General features: G+C 38.7%; 2 protein-coding genes across 3 annotated transcripts in view; both read right to left on the bottom strand.

Moving 5' to 3' along the window:
• Window positions 1-3,072: 3,072 nt before the first annotated feature.
• Window positions 3,073-8,696, bottom strand: LOC103132618 (protein NLRC3-like). The gene is made up of 3 exons (XM_007544423.2): window positions 8,669-8,696; window positions 8,130-8,411; window positions 3,073-5,125 (listed from the first exon to the last, which is right to left on the bottom strand). The coding sequence occupies exons 1-3, from the start codon at window positions 8,694-8,696 to the stop codon at window positions 3,282-3,284; spliced, it is 2,154 nt and encodes a 717-aa protein (XP_007544485.1). The 3' UTR covers window positions 3,073-3,281.
• Window positions 8,697-14,897: 6,201 nt separating this feature from the next.
• Window positions 14,898-18,457, bottom strand: part of LOC103132617 (uncharacterized) — a 5,088-nt gene continuing 1,528 nt past the window's right edge. The window contains exon 2 of one of the 2 annotated variants that reach the window (XM_007544421.2): window positions 14,898-18,067. In XM_007544421.2, coding sequence (XP_007544483.1) covers window positions 15,784-17,925 — 2,142 coding nt within the window. In that variant the 5' untranslated portion in view covers window positions 17,926-18,067 and the 3' untranslated portion in view covers window positions 14,898-15,783. The remainder of the gene's footprint in view (window positions 18,068-18,457) is intronic. The other variant, XM_007544422.2, reaches the window with a different exon arrangement.

The following is an 18,457-nucleotide window of genomic DNA, read 5'->3' as shown; positions in this document are numbered from 1 at the left end:
TGAACTGCCTTGCGCAGCAAGGCAGTTCATTAACATTAGCACAAGATTGTGCACAACATTAGCACAAACTTTAGCATTTTACTGCCCCCACTAGTGCACTGCCTTGCGCAGCAAGGCAGTGCACATCCTAACATCCTAACATCCTACATGAATATTAGTCTTCACGCTAATATTAGCATTTTGGCTTATGCATTAATTTCAACATACTGAATGGTACAGGTGCAGTTTAGTCAACATGTTTCTGACTCACCACAGGTTATTGACTACATTGAAGCTTTCTTTAGCATTAATGCTAATTTTTTGCATTAGAACGCTTGATTAAAAACCGACGGGCACACTTTGGCATGCCCCTTAAAATTTCTGCGGAATTTTCTAGTTACTATTAGTTTCCCGCAAAAACGTGAAGAAAGTGTGACAAGTTTGCCGAAACATGTTGTTTGAGCTTTCACGGTGTCCGTAGTTCCTCAGACAAGCGCGCCGAACAAGCGCGTGCTTGCCACGCGCGTGCTTTCTCAGTGCTCATCACGAGCACGCGCCTATTTTGCCGCGTGGGCGGTGCGGAGCGGCAAGAAGACGAAGGGGGAACCGTATCTGATGGGGAAACGCGGATTGACGTAACACCGGCAAAAACTACTCTCTCACAGATATTTTAGCTATGGTACGAACTTGCTGCGTTATTGTCTGTAATGTCCGACCACACAACCGAAAAGGTAAAAAGATGAAAAACGGACCTTCTTTTCACTATTTTCCTGCTTGAAAACAACGAGAGGAGGCTAAGCTATTGGAGCTAACTAAAAGAAGACGAATGTCCTGGGTGTCCGCGGTTGAGACGTCCTGATATCATCTTCTCCAAAATCCCCAGATACCTATAAGTTTCCTCCAGACATTTCCATTCTGGTGAGTGTCTAAATTTGCTTTGTTAGTGTTGTGTCATAATTTATTTTGCTATTACTATTACTTTGTCCGAGTGTTCTCATGATCAGTTTATGTTCACTTAAGTGTTAGGTCATGCTAATATTGTTTATGTAGCATAGTTCGAGTTTTGTCAGTGGACATCGAGGTTATTACATTTTTGTGAAGTAAACTATTTTACTAGTGTTATCAAATTTACAGCTTTAATACTGATGTGTGTTCTGATATGTCCTCTTAAAGGCAAACTGACGTATGAAGTGGATGAGCTCAATCCTGACTGGGTTCCAGCACTGAATGTGTCACTGAGGTAAACGCCACAACATCGGACCGACATGGGCGTCAATTAAAGAGGAGATACAGCAAGACTGTGGTGGATCAACAAGTTACTGAGACTGATGTAATTATTTACCACAGAAGAGGTAAATAATGTCACAAGAGGCTGTAGATGAGGAGCAAATTGGAGAGGCTGACGAGGAAACGCCAGGAGAGGAGCTCAGCAAGGCTGCAGAAATATGTGTACAGTTGGAAGTAGCTGTTTTTTCTCATTCAATAATTTCATGTGGTAAACATTCATAAAACATTCGATTCAAGCACTTCAAGTTGCATGTAAACAGGTGAAGAAATTAATTACATTTAAAGTAAAAATTTGATATTATTAAAGGTAGTATTATTAGGCTTTTTTTCTTTGTTTAGATCAGTGTTTCTCAACCCTGGTACTTGCCACCCCCTGCTCTGCATGTTTTAGATTAGCCTCTATTCCAGAACAGCTGATGCAAATGATTGCATGACCTTCAAGTACTGCAGAAGCCTGTTAATCACCCAGAGATACAATTCAGGTGTGTGGCAGAAGGGAAGCAACTAAAACATGCAGGACAGGGGGGCGGTGAGGACCAGGGTTGAGAAACACTGGTTTAGATCTTCATGTTACCTTTGTTATCCGTTGTCTCCTGTTTTATTGTGTTTTGGATTTCCTTGTTTTACCAGAATTTTGGATTTAGTTTGTTTAGTTCATTAAAAATAACATCTTCATAAAGTGCATCCACCGCCTGCTGCGTTTGTGTCCACCGCCACATCATGACACTAACCAGCTGAAAAGGCCCATCTTAAAAAATTTAATTTGTAATTAAACAATAAAGGTGACAAGTAAATTTTATGAAATGGATCACACTTTAATAGATATTGTTTTTAACATGTTTCAGGTAAGTAAACATATAAAGAAATAGATCCAGTCCTAGAATTTTATGTAATTGAACATTACAGGTTACAAATGTTCTTATCATCTGAGGTAATATATTTTATGAACTTTAAAAATATATATTTTAAATTTAAATTGGGTTAAAAATCAAAAAGGGGTCAAAATGGAATACAAATATGCCTCATCTATAGTAAAATAATTTCACAGATTTTGAGTTAATGGGTCATAAGAACTAGAAGCTATTAAAGAAAAATACAAAAGAAATAGCTATATATATATATATATTGTGCAAATGTAATAAAGATGAGTGCCTCATTTATACAGTCTAGTAGAACAATTTCACAGATTTTGAGTTAATGGGTCATAAGAACTAGAAGCTATTAAAGAAAAATACAAAAGAAATAGCTATATATATATATATATTGTGCAAATGTAATAAAGATGAGTGCCTCATTTATACAGTCTAGTAGAACAATTTCACAGATTTTGAGTTAATGGGAGGTCACGTTTTGGAAGCTATGGAAAACATTTAATATTATTTAAAATATTGAATATGAAGTATGACTATGGAGGATAGTGTGCCTCGTTTAATAGCATGAACTAGTACTTTTTTGTATCAGTCACAAGACAAAGCATTTATTTACAGGAGTGTTCGGAAATTGACAGCATCTGCACCTCTGAACGCTTCAGGAGGTATCGGTAGAGAACAGCTAGCCGAAATTGGCGGTCATAAATCGGATAAACCTTGAGCTGAACGTCCCTTACTCCGCGGAGGGCGAATATCCAGTAACCAATTTGCAAAACAACTTTGCTGCGGTTGGTAATACAATGAAAACACAGACTTCAGACTAGTTAGTTTTGGTCTGTGGGCTGCAAAAATGGCGCCAAGCGACGTAAACGTCAAATGCTGTGATGTCAGCTCCAAAGCTCTATTCATTTCAACCTGAAAACTGATAAAAAGTTAAATATTTTTAAATGATCAAAATGTGTAAAAACCAGAAGCTGCAGCTGTCCTGGATGAACTGAATGTTTAGATGTTTGAATGGCTGAAATCATCCAGAGGATGAAGGAAGTAGTTAAAGGCCAAAAACATCCAGAATCAACTTGAAGAAAGAAGAAGAAACAGGAGGACAATAGTGCTGAATCAGCATTCACACAATGAAAACATCTGGACTCACCGAGCCTTTCTGCAGTTCCTCACAGCTGGAACCAGTCTCTGTCGTCCCTTATCTGATGTGTTGTACTTCTCCAGGTCCAACTCATCCAGAACCTCTGACATCTGCAGCATGAAGGCCAGAGCTGAACAGTCAGTCACTGAGAGTTTCTTCCCTGAATCCAGCAGCCGTTGGATCTCCTGATAAAATGAGACGTCGTTCATCTCCACCAGACAGTAGAAGATGTTGATGCTTCTAGCAGGAGAGATTCTATTAGTGTTCATCTCCTTCAGGTTGGTGATGATTCTCTGGATGGTTTCTGGACGGTTCTCTGTCTGACCCAGCAGATCTTCTAAGAGTCTCTGGTTGGACTCCACAGTGAGACCATGAAGGAAGCGGACAAACAGGTCCAGGTGGCCATTTTTACTGCGACAGGACTTTATCATTATTCTCTTCAGAAGATCAGGTAGTGAAGTGATGTCAGAGTCACTGCCATCTTCACTGCTGTCATCATCTTCCTCACTGTCATCATCTTCCTCAATGTCCTCATCTTCCTCAATGTCCTCATCTTCCTCTTCTTCTAGGAACGTCTTGATGACCTCTGACCTCCTGCTGGTGAAGCAGTGGAGCATGTAGACGGCAGCCAGAAACTCCTGGATGCTCAGATGAACAAAGGAGTAGACGGAGATGTTGCGCGTTCCTCTCTCCTTTTTAAACATCTGAGTGAAAACTCCTGAGAACAACGCAGCGTCTTCAATGTTGATGCCACATTTATCAAGATCTTTGTCATAGAAGATCAGGTTTCCCTCCAGCAGCTGATCTAGAGCCAGTCTTCCTAGAGACTCAATCAGCTTCTTGTTCTCTGGGCTCCAGATAGATTCATTCTCTGGTCCTCCTTCATACTTGTCCTCCCTGATTGTGAGCTGAACCAGCAGGAACTCCATGTACATTTCTGTCAGGGTCTTGGGCAGCTCTCCTTCCTCTCTGGTCTCCATCATTTCCTCCAGAACTTTAGCAGTGATCCAGCAGAAAACTGGAATGTGACACATGATGTGGAGACTTTTTGATTTCTGGATGTGGGAGATGATCCTGCTGGCCTTCTCCTCATCACCTTTGAATCTCTTCCTGAAGTACTCCTCCTTCTGGGGGTCAGTGAACCCTCTGACCTCTGTCACCATGCCAACAAACTTTGCTGGGATCTGATTGGCTGCTGCAGGTCGTGTGGTTATCCAGAGGAGAGCAGAGGGAAGCAGTTCCCCCCTGATTAGGTTTGTCAGCAGAACATCCACTGAGCTGGACTTTTCAGGGTCAGTTAATGGTTTAGTGTTGTGGAAATCCAGAGGAAGTCGACTTTCATCCAGACCATCAAAGATGAACAGAACCTGAAACGTTTCGAAGTTGCTGAGTCCTTTGGTTTTAGTGAAACGTTCATGAATCAGTTCCACCAAGCTGAACTTTTCTTCTTTCAGTACATTCAGCTCTCTGAAGGTGAATGGAAATATAAACTGGATGTTCTGGTTGGTTCTGCCTTCAGCCCAGTCCAGAGTGAACTTCTGTGTTAACAGTGTTTTCCCAATGCCAGCCACTCCCATGGTCATCACTGTTCTGATTGGTTGATCACTTCCAGGTGGGGCTTTAAAGATGTCTTCTCTTCTGATTGTTTCTTGTTTCCTGGATGCTGTTTCAATCCGTCTGACCTCATGTTCCTGGTTGACCTCTCTAGTTAACCCCTCTGTGATGTGGAGCTCAGTGTAGATCTGGTTCAGAAACGTTTGATTTCCATGTTCAGCGACGCCTTCAGAGAGACTCTGGAACTTATTCTTCAGAAACGCTTTAAGGTCACTCTGACACCGAACATCAAAATCTGAAGTAAAGAGACAAAGACACACCAGGAGAGACTTTAGCTTTTATTCCTTATAATTCTATAAAGGAACAAAATTATTTTTGATATTCTGTGAGGTGGTTTGTATATAAACTTTAATGAAGGAAAAATTTAATTTTCATAATATTTTCTCATCTAAACAAGAAAACCATTCCAACTTCAGTCCTTGAGGACGGAGAAATTTTGAGATTTAATTTGTAATTCTGTTAGGCTTGAGCTACTGAGGCGACTGGTAAAAGAACAAAGTAAATAAATGAACAAAAAGTTCAAACCTGGTAAAAACTCCGAGGTAACAAAAACAGCACAGAGATGATTAGAATCAGTTTTGCTCATTGAAACTTTTTCATGTTCTCTCTTGTTGAAGGTTTCAGACATGTTTCCCACAGAGCAACCTTTGAGTTTTACCAAATTGTTTAATAAATTCAAAACATTTACATAGAAAATCAGAGGATGAGTTTGAGCTGCTGAGAATCTGTTCAGCTTTAGGTACAACAGAAAATTAGTAAAACTTTGATCTTGATTCTTTTTTCAAACCTGATAGTTCACTAGACTCACTTTGATTGGGATGGCAATTTCAGATTAATCGTCTGTCCTGAACTGACCATGTTGAGACCTCTGACCACCTTTCTATGATTGTAGAAAGGTGGTCAGAAGGCTCAGGCCTTTTGGGAAGATTTACATCAATGGTCATCTAAATATATTCCATATTTCTGTTTTTAGTTTATCATCCTGAAGAACAGGAAGCAACAAAAAGAGAAACGTTGCAGCTGTGTCAGAGTTCAGTCAGAGCTGCTGTTTGCACAAACATGAAAGACCAAAGTAAATTATATTAGCTTGGTGTTGTGAGAATTTGGATTTAAAATAAATAAAGTTCATGTGTGGCTACTGGTTTACATCTTCTCAAAAGAGGTTGACATTTAAGAAAATAGAATACCAAATTTTATTTATGTTTATAGTGAAATAATCAGCTGATCTGAGTCTTTGTCATCATGTTTGTGTAACCAGGATAATTTTGCCATATTAGATTCAGTTTTATTTATTTTATTTTCCATTTTGTTAGATTTAGTTTTATTTTATTTAAAGATTTAATTAAAAGTCCTCCTTTCCTTAATTCAATACAAACTAAACCAAGCGAGAACAACATTGTTCTCGCTTGGTTTTAAAGTCACGTGACAGCTGCACATCAGCGTCCTAGATTGACAGCTACAGCTTATATGGCTGCTAATTGGCACCCTATGTAGGAGACGCTGTCGGACTCTGATATGAAGACGTGTGAACATTCGACTAAACGTTGTAGCGATCACGGTTTGTCAAGAGGGATCTGGCCAGGAGTGTTACAGATTCCCATTCAAAGGAGTTTGCCGCAGGATAAATCATGGATTGTCTGGTATCATGCTGACCAGACTGGTGAGCTAACCAATTAGCGGATCCGGAAATACCACAACACCTCCTATCATCAAAGAAAACTCTTCCGAATTGGTTGGAGATTTCGGCCAAACAATCTTCCCTCAGATAGAACTGGATTATTTTTTTTTGTTGTTGTTTTTTTCCCTTTCATCATCAGCAAGAACTGTTGACTTCCTTGGATTAAGGAACCCTTCTGGACTCCATTAACTGTTGATTAACCTGTATATATTGTAAATATTAATACAATTCACCAATTTTGCACCATCTGGTTGTCTGTGTGTTTTACAATTTGCCACTTCCTCTTGCAGACGAACCTAGTTTAAGAATCATTTGGATTAACTCTAACTTGGATTATTTCTTTAATGATCCTAATATTCCTAGAATGTCATATAGGTTACATTTGGCTCAGCAATTAATTTTTCTAAGAAAAAAATTCTATCTGGGTTTATTTGAGTTCATCTGAACCAGAACCTGGAGGTTCTCCATCGTTGCAAACATCAGAGGAAACTTGGCCTCAGATACTTCAGTACATTTATTTTTAAATGTAGAGAAAATGTTTCATTGTTTAAAAAAGGTACAAAAGCATTTATTTCACCTCCATTGGCTTCACAAGTTGCTCTAAACTTTTTTGTTGATCATCATTCAGTGTCAAAAAAATATATAATCCATCAATATTTAAAATTTAACATGTGTGATGGATGCAGTTACAGCCACACAAATGTGGTAACATTCACTATCACCACACGCAACAGGTTTACATTCACTCTCACTCCAAACAGGTTCACCTTACTTATATTTGGGTTTCTTTAAGTTTAGGATTTAATTTACAGAATAACTGGTTTTGTTAGAAGGCAACACATCACACTGTATTCTAGAAGAAGTGTGCACATTTTAGTTTACATTGTTGTGTTTTGCTTGATTTAACCTTTGTCTGTTTTGAGTTCTCAGTGCTGGCTGCTCCAATCCTTCAGGAGAGCAGAGAGGTGGAGAAGGGGTGGAGCAAGCCAGCTGAGACTGCAAATTGGTTCATACCACAGCTCATCATCCAGAGGGGGGGAATGGGATTTTGTTATGTTAGTTTTAGTTAGGTTTTTGTGTATTTTCCCCTTTGTGTTTTGTATGTGGTCTGATCAGCCAGTATTTAAGTTCCCATTTTGTCTCTGTTAGTTAGGTCTGTTTGTTTGAGTTAATTTGATTTGATGTCTGTTACTTTGACCTCTTTTTGGGTCCGATTTTTGTCATTTTTTCATTATTTACCCAAGATTTGTTTTGGGTTAAATAAAAAACAATTATTTTTTACTTTAAACCTGTGCCTGGCTGTTCCTTGACTGCTCGGTCCATCACAAAATGTCATAGTTACATATTCAGTCTTAAATTCAAGTTTCATTCAGTTTAATATTAAACAAGCTGAACTGAGAATCCATTGTGTCAAACATCAAACACATTAATATATTAACTTTTTCTCTGTGGTGACAAATTTTTAAATCAGAAAATATTTGAAGAGTAATAATATTTGTTTATAGTCTAGTCAAATATAGTAGAGGCTGTAAAAGCAGCTTTAATGAACTGTGTGTCTCACCTGGACCAAAGGAGTCAGAGGACAAACTCAGCTGGTTGGAGAGAGTCGGATCTATGTGATGAAGACGTTTGATCATCAATCTACAGGCTCTCTGTCCTTTCACCCTCACAGCATCAATGGTGTTACGGGCCTTGTCTGCTCTGGTTTGGTTGTTCTGAAGGATACCTTCTGTCTCTGAAAGCGTGATGACCCTGTCTGATAGAAGTTCATCAAGCAGCCGCTTCAGGATTTCCTCTGAAACTCTCTTCACAAACTCAGAGCGAATCTTGAAAAGTTTTTCCTCTACAGGCAGAAATAAGAAACATAATTAATTCAAACTGAGAGAAAAGCATGATGAATATCAACTATTCATGTTGCTCCATCCAGAGACTCAGAGTCTGTTGATCAGCTCCTCAGGTCTAAACCTGTTGCTTCACTGAACAGGAAGCATGAAAACAATAAAGACACTGAGGCTGAGCTTCATCACATGGCAGCAACACAGGCTGTTATTGGTCAGTTTGTTCCTTTAAGATTCTTCATTTCTGCTTCTGATCACTTACCAAAATCCACTTCCTGCTGCCGCGCCATCTTTTACCTGGAAAACATGAAGATTCATTATGATTGAGGCTTAATTTCATGAATAATTTACTTTGCTCTTATGAAGTTGGAATTTAAACTAAAAATACCAGATTAATACACACTAACCAACAGAAAATATTTATGTAAACTATGCCATAACAAAATAATAACGCCACAATATAAAAAAATATTATGATTTCCATAGTTTATATGTAAACTGACTATAAAAATGTATTTATCTGACCATCAATGTATCATATTTTACTTCACGAGGAACAATATTCCTTTTAGGTTCTGCATCGACTGTCAGTCTTTCTAGGATCTGATTTCCTTCAGGTTGAAATGAAAACATCTTTAAATTCTGCTTGTTGCTTCTGACTGTGATGTGTAGCTGCTACCACTAGGTGGCAGCATCAGTGGCAGAAAGCTCCTCCAGAAAGGAGTCTGGCCTCCTGCTCAGGTGTTTAGTTCTCAGGTGAGCAGAGTAATCCCTGTTTCTCTCCATCATCATGACGAAGGTTCTCCAGAACTGAAGATCAGCTGAAGTTTTTCTGCTCTGGACAGAAAGTCCATGTTTCTGTCTCTGACCTCCAGAACCTGCTGCCCATGAAGCAGCTGGTTTAGCAGCTTTATGCTCCCTGATCTCTGCAGTGACATCATGGCTTCATACGGTCCAGAACCAGCTGGTTCTGATCAGACATTATTGGGTTTTAAAGGACAAAATGAAACAGAACTGAAGTTAAGATCAGTTTTCTGTTCTCCTCGTCTGCTGACTACAAACTCTCCCTCAGACCCACAGCTGAGCAGTGGAGGAGTGTGAAGCTCAGCAGCTCCATCAGGTAAAGTTATCAATGAACACAGAGCCTGAGAGGAACAGGTCCAGAAGGACAAACTACCAGACAACAAGCTCCTCAGTTTAGCTCCTCAATAAAGCATTTAGAGGCTGGAGCAGCTTATTAATATTTAAATAGATTAAAACCAATCTATGAAAGTATTGATTATGTTGGTGATGATATGGAAGAGAACAACACAAGCAGCAGAACCAAACTAAAGTCCAATTTCTCCCAGAAAGACGATTAAAGAGACTTTGACTCTAAAGAACCAGGATAAACGGGTCGGTCCAAGATTCCCACTGAGAGAAGAAAGGTTTGAACTTCCTGCTTGTCTCTTAGTTGGAGTCCATCTGTCAGAAAATCAAAGCTTCGTCTGTTTCCTGTGAAGATATGAAGAGCTGAAGGAGAACCGGGCAGAGTTCTGGTTCTGGTTCCTCCACAGAGATAAAACAAAGAGAGAGGAAAACAAGAAGAAGTGAACACTCACCTGATCCAGATTCTGCTCTGCTGCTAATGAACTTTGACCCCCTGATCTGATCCCTGACTCCACCTGAGGCTCCGCCCCCTGCCCAGGTGACTTTAACACCTTTAATGTTTTCTTCCCTTTGAATCAACACTGAGCTGAGCTGGAAAACTAAGCTTAAACTTTTTCAGTTTTTTTCTAATTTTTAGTTCATTTCCTGTCAACTTGTCAATACAGGAAGTAGTTCAGTAAAACAGGAAGTGATCAGCAGAAATCCTGGGAGGAGATCTGATCGCTTTAGTTCAGCTTTAATATTTCTGTCTTTGTTTCTAGTCTGGAAAACATTCGGCTCCATTTCTAGACGGATCGTTTTCTGACTGCTTCCACTTCTTTAAACATTAACCTTCATGCCGCCAATCCTATTGCGAGGGTCAAAGGTTGATTCCTCTTTATTATCCTGGTGGCAATTCATTTTACAGCAGGCAGTAAAAACAGGAACAAACCAAAAGATACTGAACCATAAATCTTTACAATCTCTAAAGGCTCTTCTGGTTCAAACTGTTGGCAGCAACAGGTTTAGTTTGGTCATCAATAACTATCAATAAGAGCCTGAAGGGCAATTATGATTAAAGTTGATCACTTTGATCATCAAGTCTGGGCTCCAGCTGATTATCAGGAATCAATATCCAATCAGCTCTCAGCCTCTGCTATTGTTTATGGATATCAGCTGTGAGGCTTGGTATTCTTGATCCACATGGAGAGAAAAATACTTCAAACTTTTTAACAAAGCTGTTAACATTCAACTAAAGTACGCAGTAAAAATGACAAGGAAAGCTACTAACCTTTGATTAGGACGTTTTTAGGATGGACCCAGACTAAAGAGTGAACCGGGTCGAGATGCGCCGCAGCGCTCAGTGGAAACAAGGCTTTAGTGACCCGAACCAGCAGGAGAGAGAAAAAGGAAAGATTCTCTAAAAGCAGAATAAAACATGTGGATAAAAGCTGCTGAGCTTTTAAACACAAAGTCAGTCTGGAGTTCAGATCAGCAGCAACAAAGTATTTCTGCTGCCGCCATCTTTCACAGCCTGGTTCTGAATGAAGAGCGGTTCTGATCCAATCAACGCACAGCTCTAACATGAATGATTCAAAATGATGATGTTCAGCTGCTGAGCAACTGAGTCGCCACAGGACCAAGTTTACCGTCATCACTGTGGAGTCAGAAAACCAGAAGAAGGAACCTGCTGGGAACCAGTGGGTCCAATGGGACCAAACGCCTTCAGCCTCACCTGGTACCATCACAGGGTTTAGGACATAAATCCATCCAGCAGCAATGAGAGCAGAACTGATGCTGGAAACTCTTTAACCATCTGCTGAGTCCAACCAACGGCAGAGAAAGTGAGAGAATAAAGAGGAAACGATGGAGCGATCTCCCTCAGCCAATCAGACACCAGGTGCTGCAGCATCAGCCGCTGTGCTCCTCCTCTGGGCCAATCAAACGGGTCAGACTCGTCCTGGACGCCATCAGAAGCAGCATTTTAACTGGCTGTGCAGCGGCTTCATGACAGGAGACGATTCAGGGTTCAACTCTTCTGGAAGGAAAAACTACTGAGTCCTTCCAGCTGCAGAGACAACGGAGGATAAAACTGAGACCAAATGTGGTCCAGAGCAGCAGAACCTCAGCATGGTTCACTGAAGGAAAAGGAAAAAGGAGCATCTTGAAAATTATAGAGGAAAAAAGGATTTGGTGAAAAAGCTTCTCATGTTCTGAGTCACTGACCAAAACATCAATTAATATTTATAAATTACATGATGATAGTCATTTTTATTTCACAAACATTTCACCTCCCAAATTCGTCACCCTGTTCGTCCCTGTACCTTTGAAAATTAACCATTTTGAGGCTTTTCTTAAAATACGTCATGCTTGGACTTTGCTTCAACTCTGAGTTTGTTCCAAATCTTCACACCAATTATTTTCATCGTTGTTCCAACAGGTGAAGTTCTGAAGTTGAGGCTTTCTCTATAGTCATATCCACCCACTCTATCCATGAACAATTTTTGAATATTTTCTGGTAATAGTTTGTTTCTAGCTTTGTACACCTTTGGTTCCAGTACTGAGGCCTGGGGAACACCACAAACATTGTCAAAGCATGAGGAATGGAAATCACCCATTTGCACAAATTGTTGTCTGTTGCTGAGAAAACCTTTCATCCATTGCAAAACTCCTCATCTTAAACCACATGTGTCAAACTCAAGGCCCACGGGCCACATGTGACCCGCCATGTCGTTTTATGTGGCCCCCCAACGTTTTATAGACCCATGATTGACTTAAAATAGGTTTTCAGCACAAATTGACTACAAACTGCATCTCCCAAAATGCATTCCGATTGTTACCAGCCAACATTATGGCTTCTCGCCACTAGAGAGCAGCACTCTGCTCTGCTTCAACATGTCTGAACTTAAGTAAAAATAAAGTATTCAGTGGAAAAGCTGTGAGTGAAATATATTTGATTATGTAGAGAGAATGTAGGGTGATGTTCAGGTTATTATGAAATAAAAAGATGAGGTGGTTTTTGTTTAATTTAATGCAGTGAGGCATTTAGGGAATATAACGAATGCAATGAGGACTGAAGACATTTTCTGACAAAGGTAATCCTGGCCACGAACAAAAACACAAAGTTTGTGAAAATTAATGAAGAAGATCAGATTGAGATGTTTGAGAAATTTTAACCAACAGGAAAGTTTTTGACTATGAAAATACAGCAAATTCAGGCAAATGATTAATCAATGTTAGTTTGTAAAATATTGTTGGATGAAATATCCAGTTCAGTTTGTTTGTCTCTGCAAAAATGTTTAAAAATAAAAGTAAAATGCAAAAGTAAATGGTGCAGTTTTGTTTTTCCTACAAAAATGTAAATTTTAGGTTTTTCTGTATGTTTTGTTTTTAGTATAACTTAGGGTTGATTTTATATTTGGGAAAAATGTTTTAGAGTTTCAAGAGAAACTTTATCAACTTATATTTATGTAAATGTGTCAAAATTAGCCACAAGGTTACACAAAGTTGTTAAAGAGTGAAATTACTTTAATTTTCTTGTATTATGATCATTTAAGCTTAATTATAGCCTCATAAAATGTTAATGGTAATTTATTGCAAATTGTTAAAAAAAAAAACAAGATATTAACTGTTTTGGCCACTCTTGCATCACAAAAGGTTTTCGACTCACTCAAAACAATAAAAATCACTCGGAGACTTCTCCTGCTTCAAAGGAGTTTCTTTTACTTATAAAAATAACAAAAATAATCTCTGAGTTGACTTCAAATAAAAGGTTAATTTGCGGTATAAAAACCTTTTCACTCCTTCACCAAACAATCAGATCAGCCCAGCAGCTGCTTCTGCCTCTTAATCACTGCAGGGGGCCTGACTGACAAGGAGGAGGGTCCAAGCAAAACAAACAAATAAATAAACAACAATAGATCTACCATTCGCATGGCTTTAAATCTGTGATAATTTAGCAAAAAATAAATTCATTCTTAAAAGGCTCCAACAGTTTGCCATCTCAAGTCCTCACACTGAGGTTTAGTGACATTAAAAAATGAAATCACACATTTTATTGCAATTTTAATCCAGTATATATCCATAATCACTTTTCAACATATTTGCCAGGTTCTAAAACTGCTTCATGCTGCAAAGCTCGTCCACCTGACATCCTGTTTCTGATTAATGACTGGATGAATTTACTGTCCAGAAACAGTGAAGGAGTTTCTCTGTTGTGAGGTTCAGTTTCAGTCAAAGCTCCACCTCACACTGTCTGTCAAAATGATTTCAAAATGGGTTTCAGATGTTCACCAGCTAATCAATAAAAGGCTAATAGTGAGAATTTTAGACATTACAGATTTTCTATATTTTTTCATACAATTTTAACTTGTGTCCAACTACATTTTCAGTACAAAATGTCACGTTTAAGCTGACGGCGTTTAATTTGCTCCTTCTGGTCAGTTCACTCAGACTGGAGAACTTTTTTATTATTATTATTATTAATTATTATTATTAATATTATCCTGAATATTTAGTTGTCCTTTTAAATGTTTATTCACTCACCTGTCTGAAGGTGTCAGTGAGGCTGAAGGAGGATTTGGGGTTCAGTCATCAGAATGTTACAAAACTAAATGTTGATGAGCCAAAGGTCACCAGACGACTGACCTCCTCTTCTGTTTCACATGAGCCTCACGTGAGTTTTATATGATCCACACAGAAGTTTGTGCTGCAAAGTTCACAGCTGATCTACATGTGATGTACAATAGTTTCTTTCTTTTTGTAAGCTCCTTACCACAGGCGAGGGAGGTTTATTTGTCTGGCAACTTACCAAATCCAGGTCATTTCAAGTGACTTACATGGTGAAAAAGAAAGTACAAGAAATAAGCTGAATGTTATGTTGCTGTGACAAACTAAAGGAAACATTGTCCCTTCAGTGAATATGGTGGTGGCAGTATGATGCTCTGGGCTGCTCTGCTGCTTCAAGGCCTGCAGGTCTCACTGTAACTCACGGAGACATAAAGGACCGACTGTCTGTTTGGGACCTAAAACTAAAACACATTTCAGTTCTGCAGCAGAACCACGACCCAAAGCGGACAGAAGGTTTTCCAGTGGCCTAGTCAAAGTCCGGACCTATGTCAAACTGAGTGATGGTGTTTGTTGCTTTGCTGCTGGAAATTTAACTTTAATCAACATTCATTCTGTTTAACAGTAAAGGTGAATTCAGCTCTTTCTAAAACCATGTCTGAGGAAATGAACCCGGTTCAGATCTGGTTCAGATCTGGTTCTGATCCGGCTCAGTCGGATTCAGCAGATCAACTATCAGCCAATCAGAGCAGGACTGTGTGGAGTTACAAGTTAGAAAAACCAGGCAGAATCAGAGCGACCTTTAACCTTTTATTGAGCTTCTCAGTTAAACATTAATTTCTCTGACCCACAGTGACACCTGGTGGTGAAACTTAGAACATCATGAACAGAACAAACTGGACTGGAATAAAAACTGAAACAATTTTACAAACAAATCCCACAAAACTCATGTTGAACTCATCAAAATGACTGATATCATGAAGTATTACAATAAAATGTAGAATAAACAGCAACATAGAAGAAAATATGGCAAAATATATTTCATTTAAAGTCTAAAACAAAGATAAACTGGGACAAGAGTCAAAACATGATCATTATCATTTCATCTTATACCCAATTAAAGATCCATAATAATACAAAATACATTTTATTTAAAGAAAGTTCATTCAAAAACATGAATATATATCTGCTGTAAAAATAATTAATCTCCACTTAGTCAAAATCAGACGTTTAACAATATTTTAGTCACATTTTCGTTTATATTCATTAATATTTGTGATTTATAAACCAACACAATTGTTCTTCCTCATAAAAATGTTTTTTTTTCTTTGTCCTAAATAATAGAAAGATAAAAATAAGCATAAAAAAGAAGAATCTTTAAAATGAGAAGCAAAAAATAAATCGCACAAAGTTCAGTATTTATGTTTTTGACTCGTTTGTGATTCAGACAGTTTCTACTGTCAGCAGGAAAAGAAATGGTGTTTTAATTTTCTGGGAGTTTTACCTGGAGCTGTAGATTCATTTTACATTAGTTTCTTTTGACTTTTCATCAACTAGTTTCCTGTATTGATAAAACTTGCAGAATCTGAATCCTCGTCACTTTTCTCTCCTCTCTGAACCTCTGGACCAACCGCTGTTTCCAGCAGAGTCTTCAGAAAGTTTCTGATTTGATGTTTGAGATCTCTACTGTGAATCTGAACCAAAGTGCAGCTCTAGTTCTTTTGAGACATTGTCATATTTCCAGTCACCGTTTTGCTTCACTACGTTCCCAGGAGCTCTGATCCAGTTTGATTCGTCTCCATGGCAACGAAGCATAGATTTAAGGATCTTCAACATGGCTGGCAGCTCAGAAGGTTCGAATTGTTTTCGTCTGGTTTCAAATGACATCTTTAACTTTTTGGCCCATTTTTCCACAACCCTCATTTTACCATCTAACTCTGTCTCTATTGTCTCAGGGTCTCCATGTGCACAAATCATCATGTAACTGTTGCAGATGACAGCAGACGGTGCTAGGGTTTCCTGTAGATCATTAATAATAACAATGCGGAGGAGCTGAGCGAGGCAGCTTCCTCGAGGCAGACCAGAGGAATCTTTCTGGCCGCAAAGGAAACTTTTTATCAGCTTAAGAGCCGATTCTGAGAAAACCATCAGTGAATCCAGTGTTGTCATCAACTCATCATGACTGATGTCGTCAAAGGAAGAAGTGAAGTCCAGGAGCACAGCTCCAACGGCTCTGTTTGCTTCACCCAGATTGTTTTTAAGTGTTTCTATAGATTTCTTTCCCTCCTCAATAAAGAACAATTTGGCCTGCTCATAAAGAATGGCATCAAATACATAACTCAACATGACGTAAACCCTGTCAGCACCCTTGCTCTGTCTGATGTTACAGTGATGTGCTGAAGCTTGGGATATTTGGATCTTTTTCTGCTCCTTAGGAATCTTTGCAGACATGATGCATTGATTCAGGATGTCACGGATGGGAGCAGAGATATGATCAGCTACATCTCTCATCAGTTCAGCCTCAGTTTTATCTATGAGCTCAACCACGTTTTCACAGAGATACTGCAGCCATGTCTTCACTGTTACATCATCAGTCTCTCTAAAGCTACATTTTCCTGTTCTCTGTTGGGACTGAGGCCTTTCAGAACCAGATTCTGAATCTGTAGTTTCAGTGCTGCTCAGTGCTGCATGTTTTTCCTCTGAGGTTACAGATGTGACTTGTGACAAGTTGTTCTCATCACAAGGTAAAGTTTTTCCTGATCTCTGTTCAGGTCTGCCTTCATTATCACCTCCTTCAGGTTTACACTGGCTTTTTCCTTGCACGTGACCTTTGATCTTGTCCTCAAGTGTCTTTTTTTCCTTTATAAACTGAGAGACATCAGATATGATGTCTTTCTTCTTTTTGTCTCTTTTAGTTATGAATAATTTCAACTCATCATTCAACTTCAGTGAATCGTAAATATTTTTCTCCATCTGTTTAGTTGTTTTGTCTGAGGATAAAATCTTTATAAACTCTTTCAGAGCTTTTGCAGCACCAGACTCTTTATAGACTTTTGTCAACTTCTCTTTCATGTCTTTCTGAATTTTCTCTTGGTTAAATAGAATTGAAATAAATCTCTGTTTGCTCTGAGGAATCTTTCTATCAGTCACCACAGTTAAGAGGTTGTGTTCACTGCAGCCTGTAGGGATGGCATTTGGTTCTAAGTTATCTGAAATATTAGTGTAAATATGATCAGTGCATCTTTCTGAATCTACAGTCACACTGGTAGCATCTTTAACGATCTGATTCCAACCCAGTTTAGATATGAGATAATCAGCTTCTTTGTTCTCAGAGTCTGACAACCAGTCGATGTTAAAGTTGCCCATCAGGAAAATGTCTTTGTCCTTCTCCTTCTCTGACAGCAGCTGGATCGTCTTTGTGATGTGTTTTAAATATGTTGTTTTATCTTTTGCAGGTCTGTAACAACATCCCAGTAAAACTGGTCTGGCAGGAAGCTCCATCTCAACCCAAATGATCTCAGCTTCAGGATTCATCAGGTTAGGCCTTAACCTGGTTTTAATATGATCCTGGACATACAGAGCGACTCCACCTCCACTACTGTCTCCGTCTGTCCTCCACATGCTGAATCCTGGTATATAAACTTCACTCTCTTTAACGTCGGTGTTTAGTTTAGTTTCACACAGAGCCACAACATGCAGCTTATCACGAGCAATAATGTGCCGAACTTCATGAGTTTTGTCTCTAAGTCCCATGATGTTCAGCAGAGCCAGAGACAATTCTTCATACTTAATGTTTTCTGAACGTGACTGAAGTATGGTTGCCATGGTGATGACCTTCTCTGTCCTCTCTCTCTGACTTGTTCACACCTGATCTCTGTTTCCTCAGTTTCCTGGTTTGATGTGGATCAGCTCAGACTGGTTCTACTGGGTCTGACTGGGAGGAAGTGATGATGAAGATGAAGAGCTGCTGGAGAACACAACACAGTTTACAGCAAACATCCAGCATCTGTCTGGTTAGATGAAGAGGACAGATTCACTCTAGTGACATATTTTTACTCAAGTAGAATAAAAACTGTCTAAGAAAATAACCAAACAGAAAACATGTAGAAAAGCAACTAAATTATTGAGTGATCAGAAAATCTGATTTAGATCTGCAGTACAAAACTTAGAAATGTTTTTTACATGTTTCTTAAAACTCTCTTTAAATTATGACAGCATAACATGAGACAGATAAAATGATTAAACAATATATTTATCTCATGCTGTCAGGAAATAACACTTTTAACAAATATGTAAAATAATAATACGTTCTTATAATAATAATAATAATAATAATAATAATAATAATAATAATAAT

This window comes from Poecilia formosa, unplaced genomic scaffold (genome assembly GCF_000485575.1).
Source record: "Poecilia formosa unplaced genomic scaffold, Poecilia_formosa-5.1.2 Scaffold1160, whole genome shotgun sequence".
Taxonomy (NCBI): domain Eukaryota; kingdom Metazoa; phylum Chordata; class Actinopteri; order Cyprinodontiformes; family Poeciliidae; genus Poecilia; species Poecilia formosa.
The sequence above is the reverse complement of the archived record's forward strand: the minus strand, read 5'-3'. Positions and strand labels throughout refer to the sequence as shown.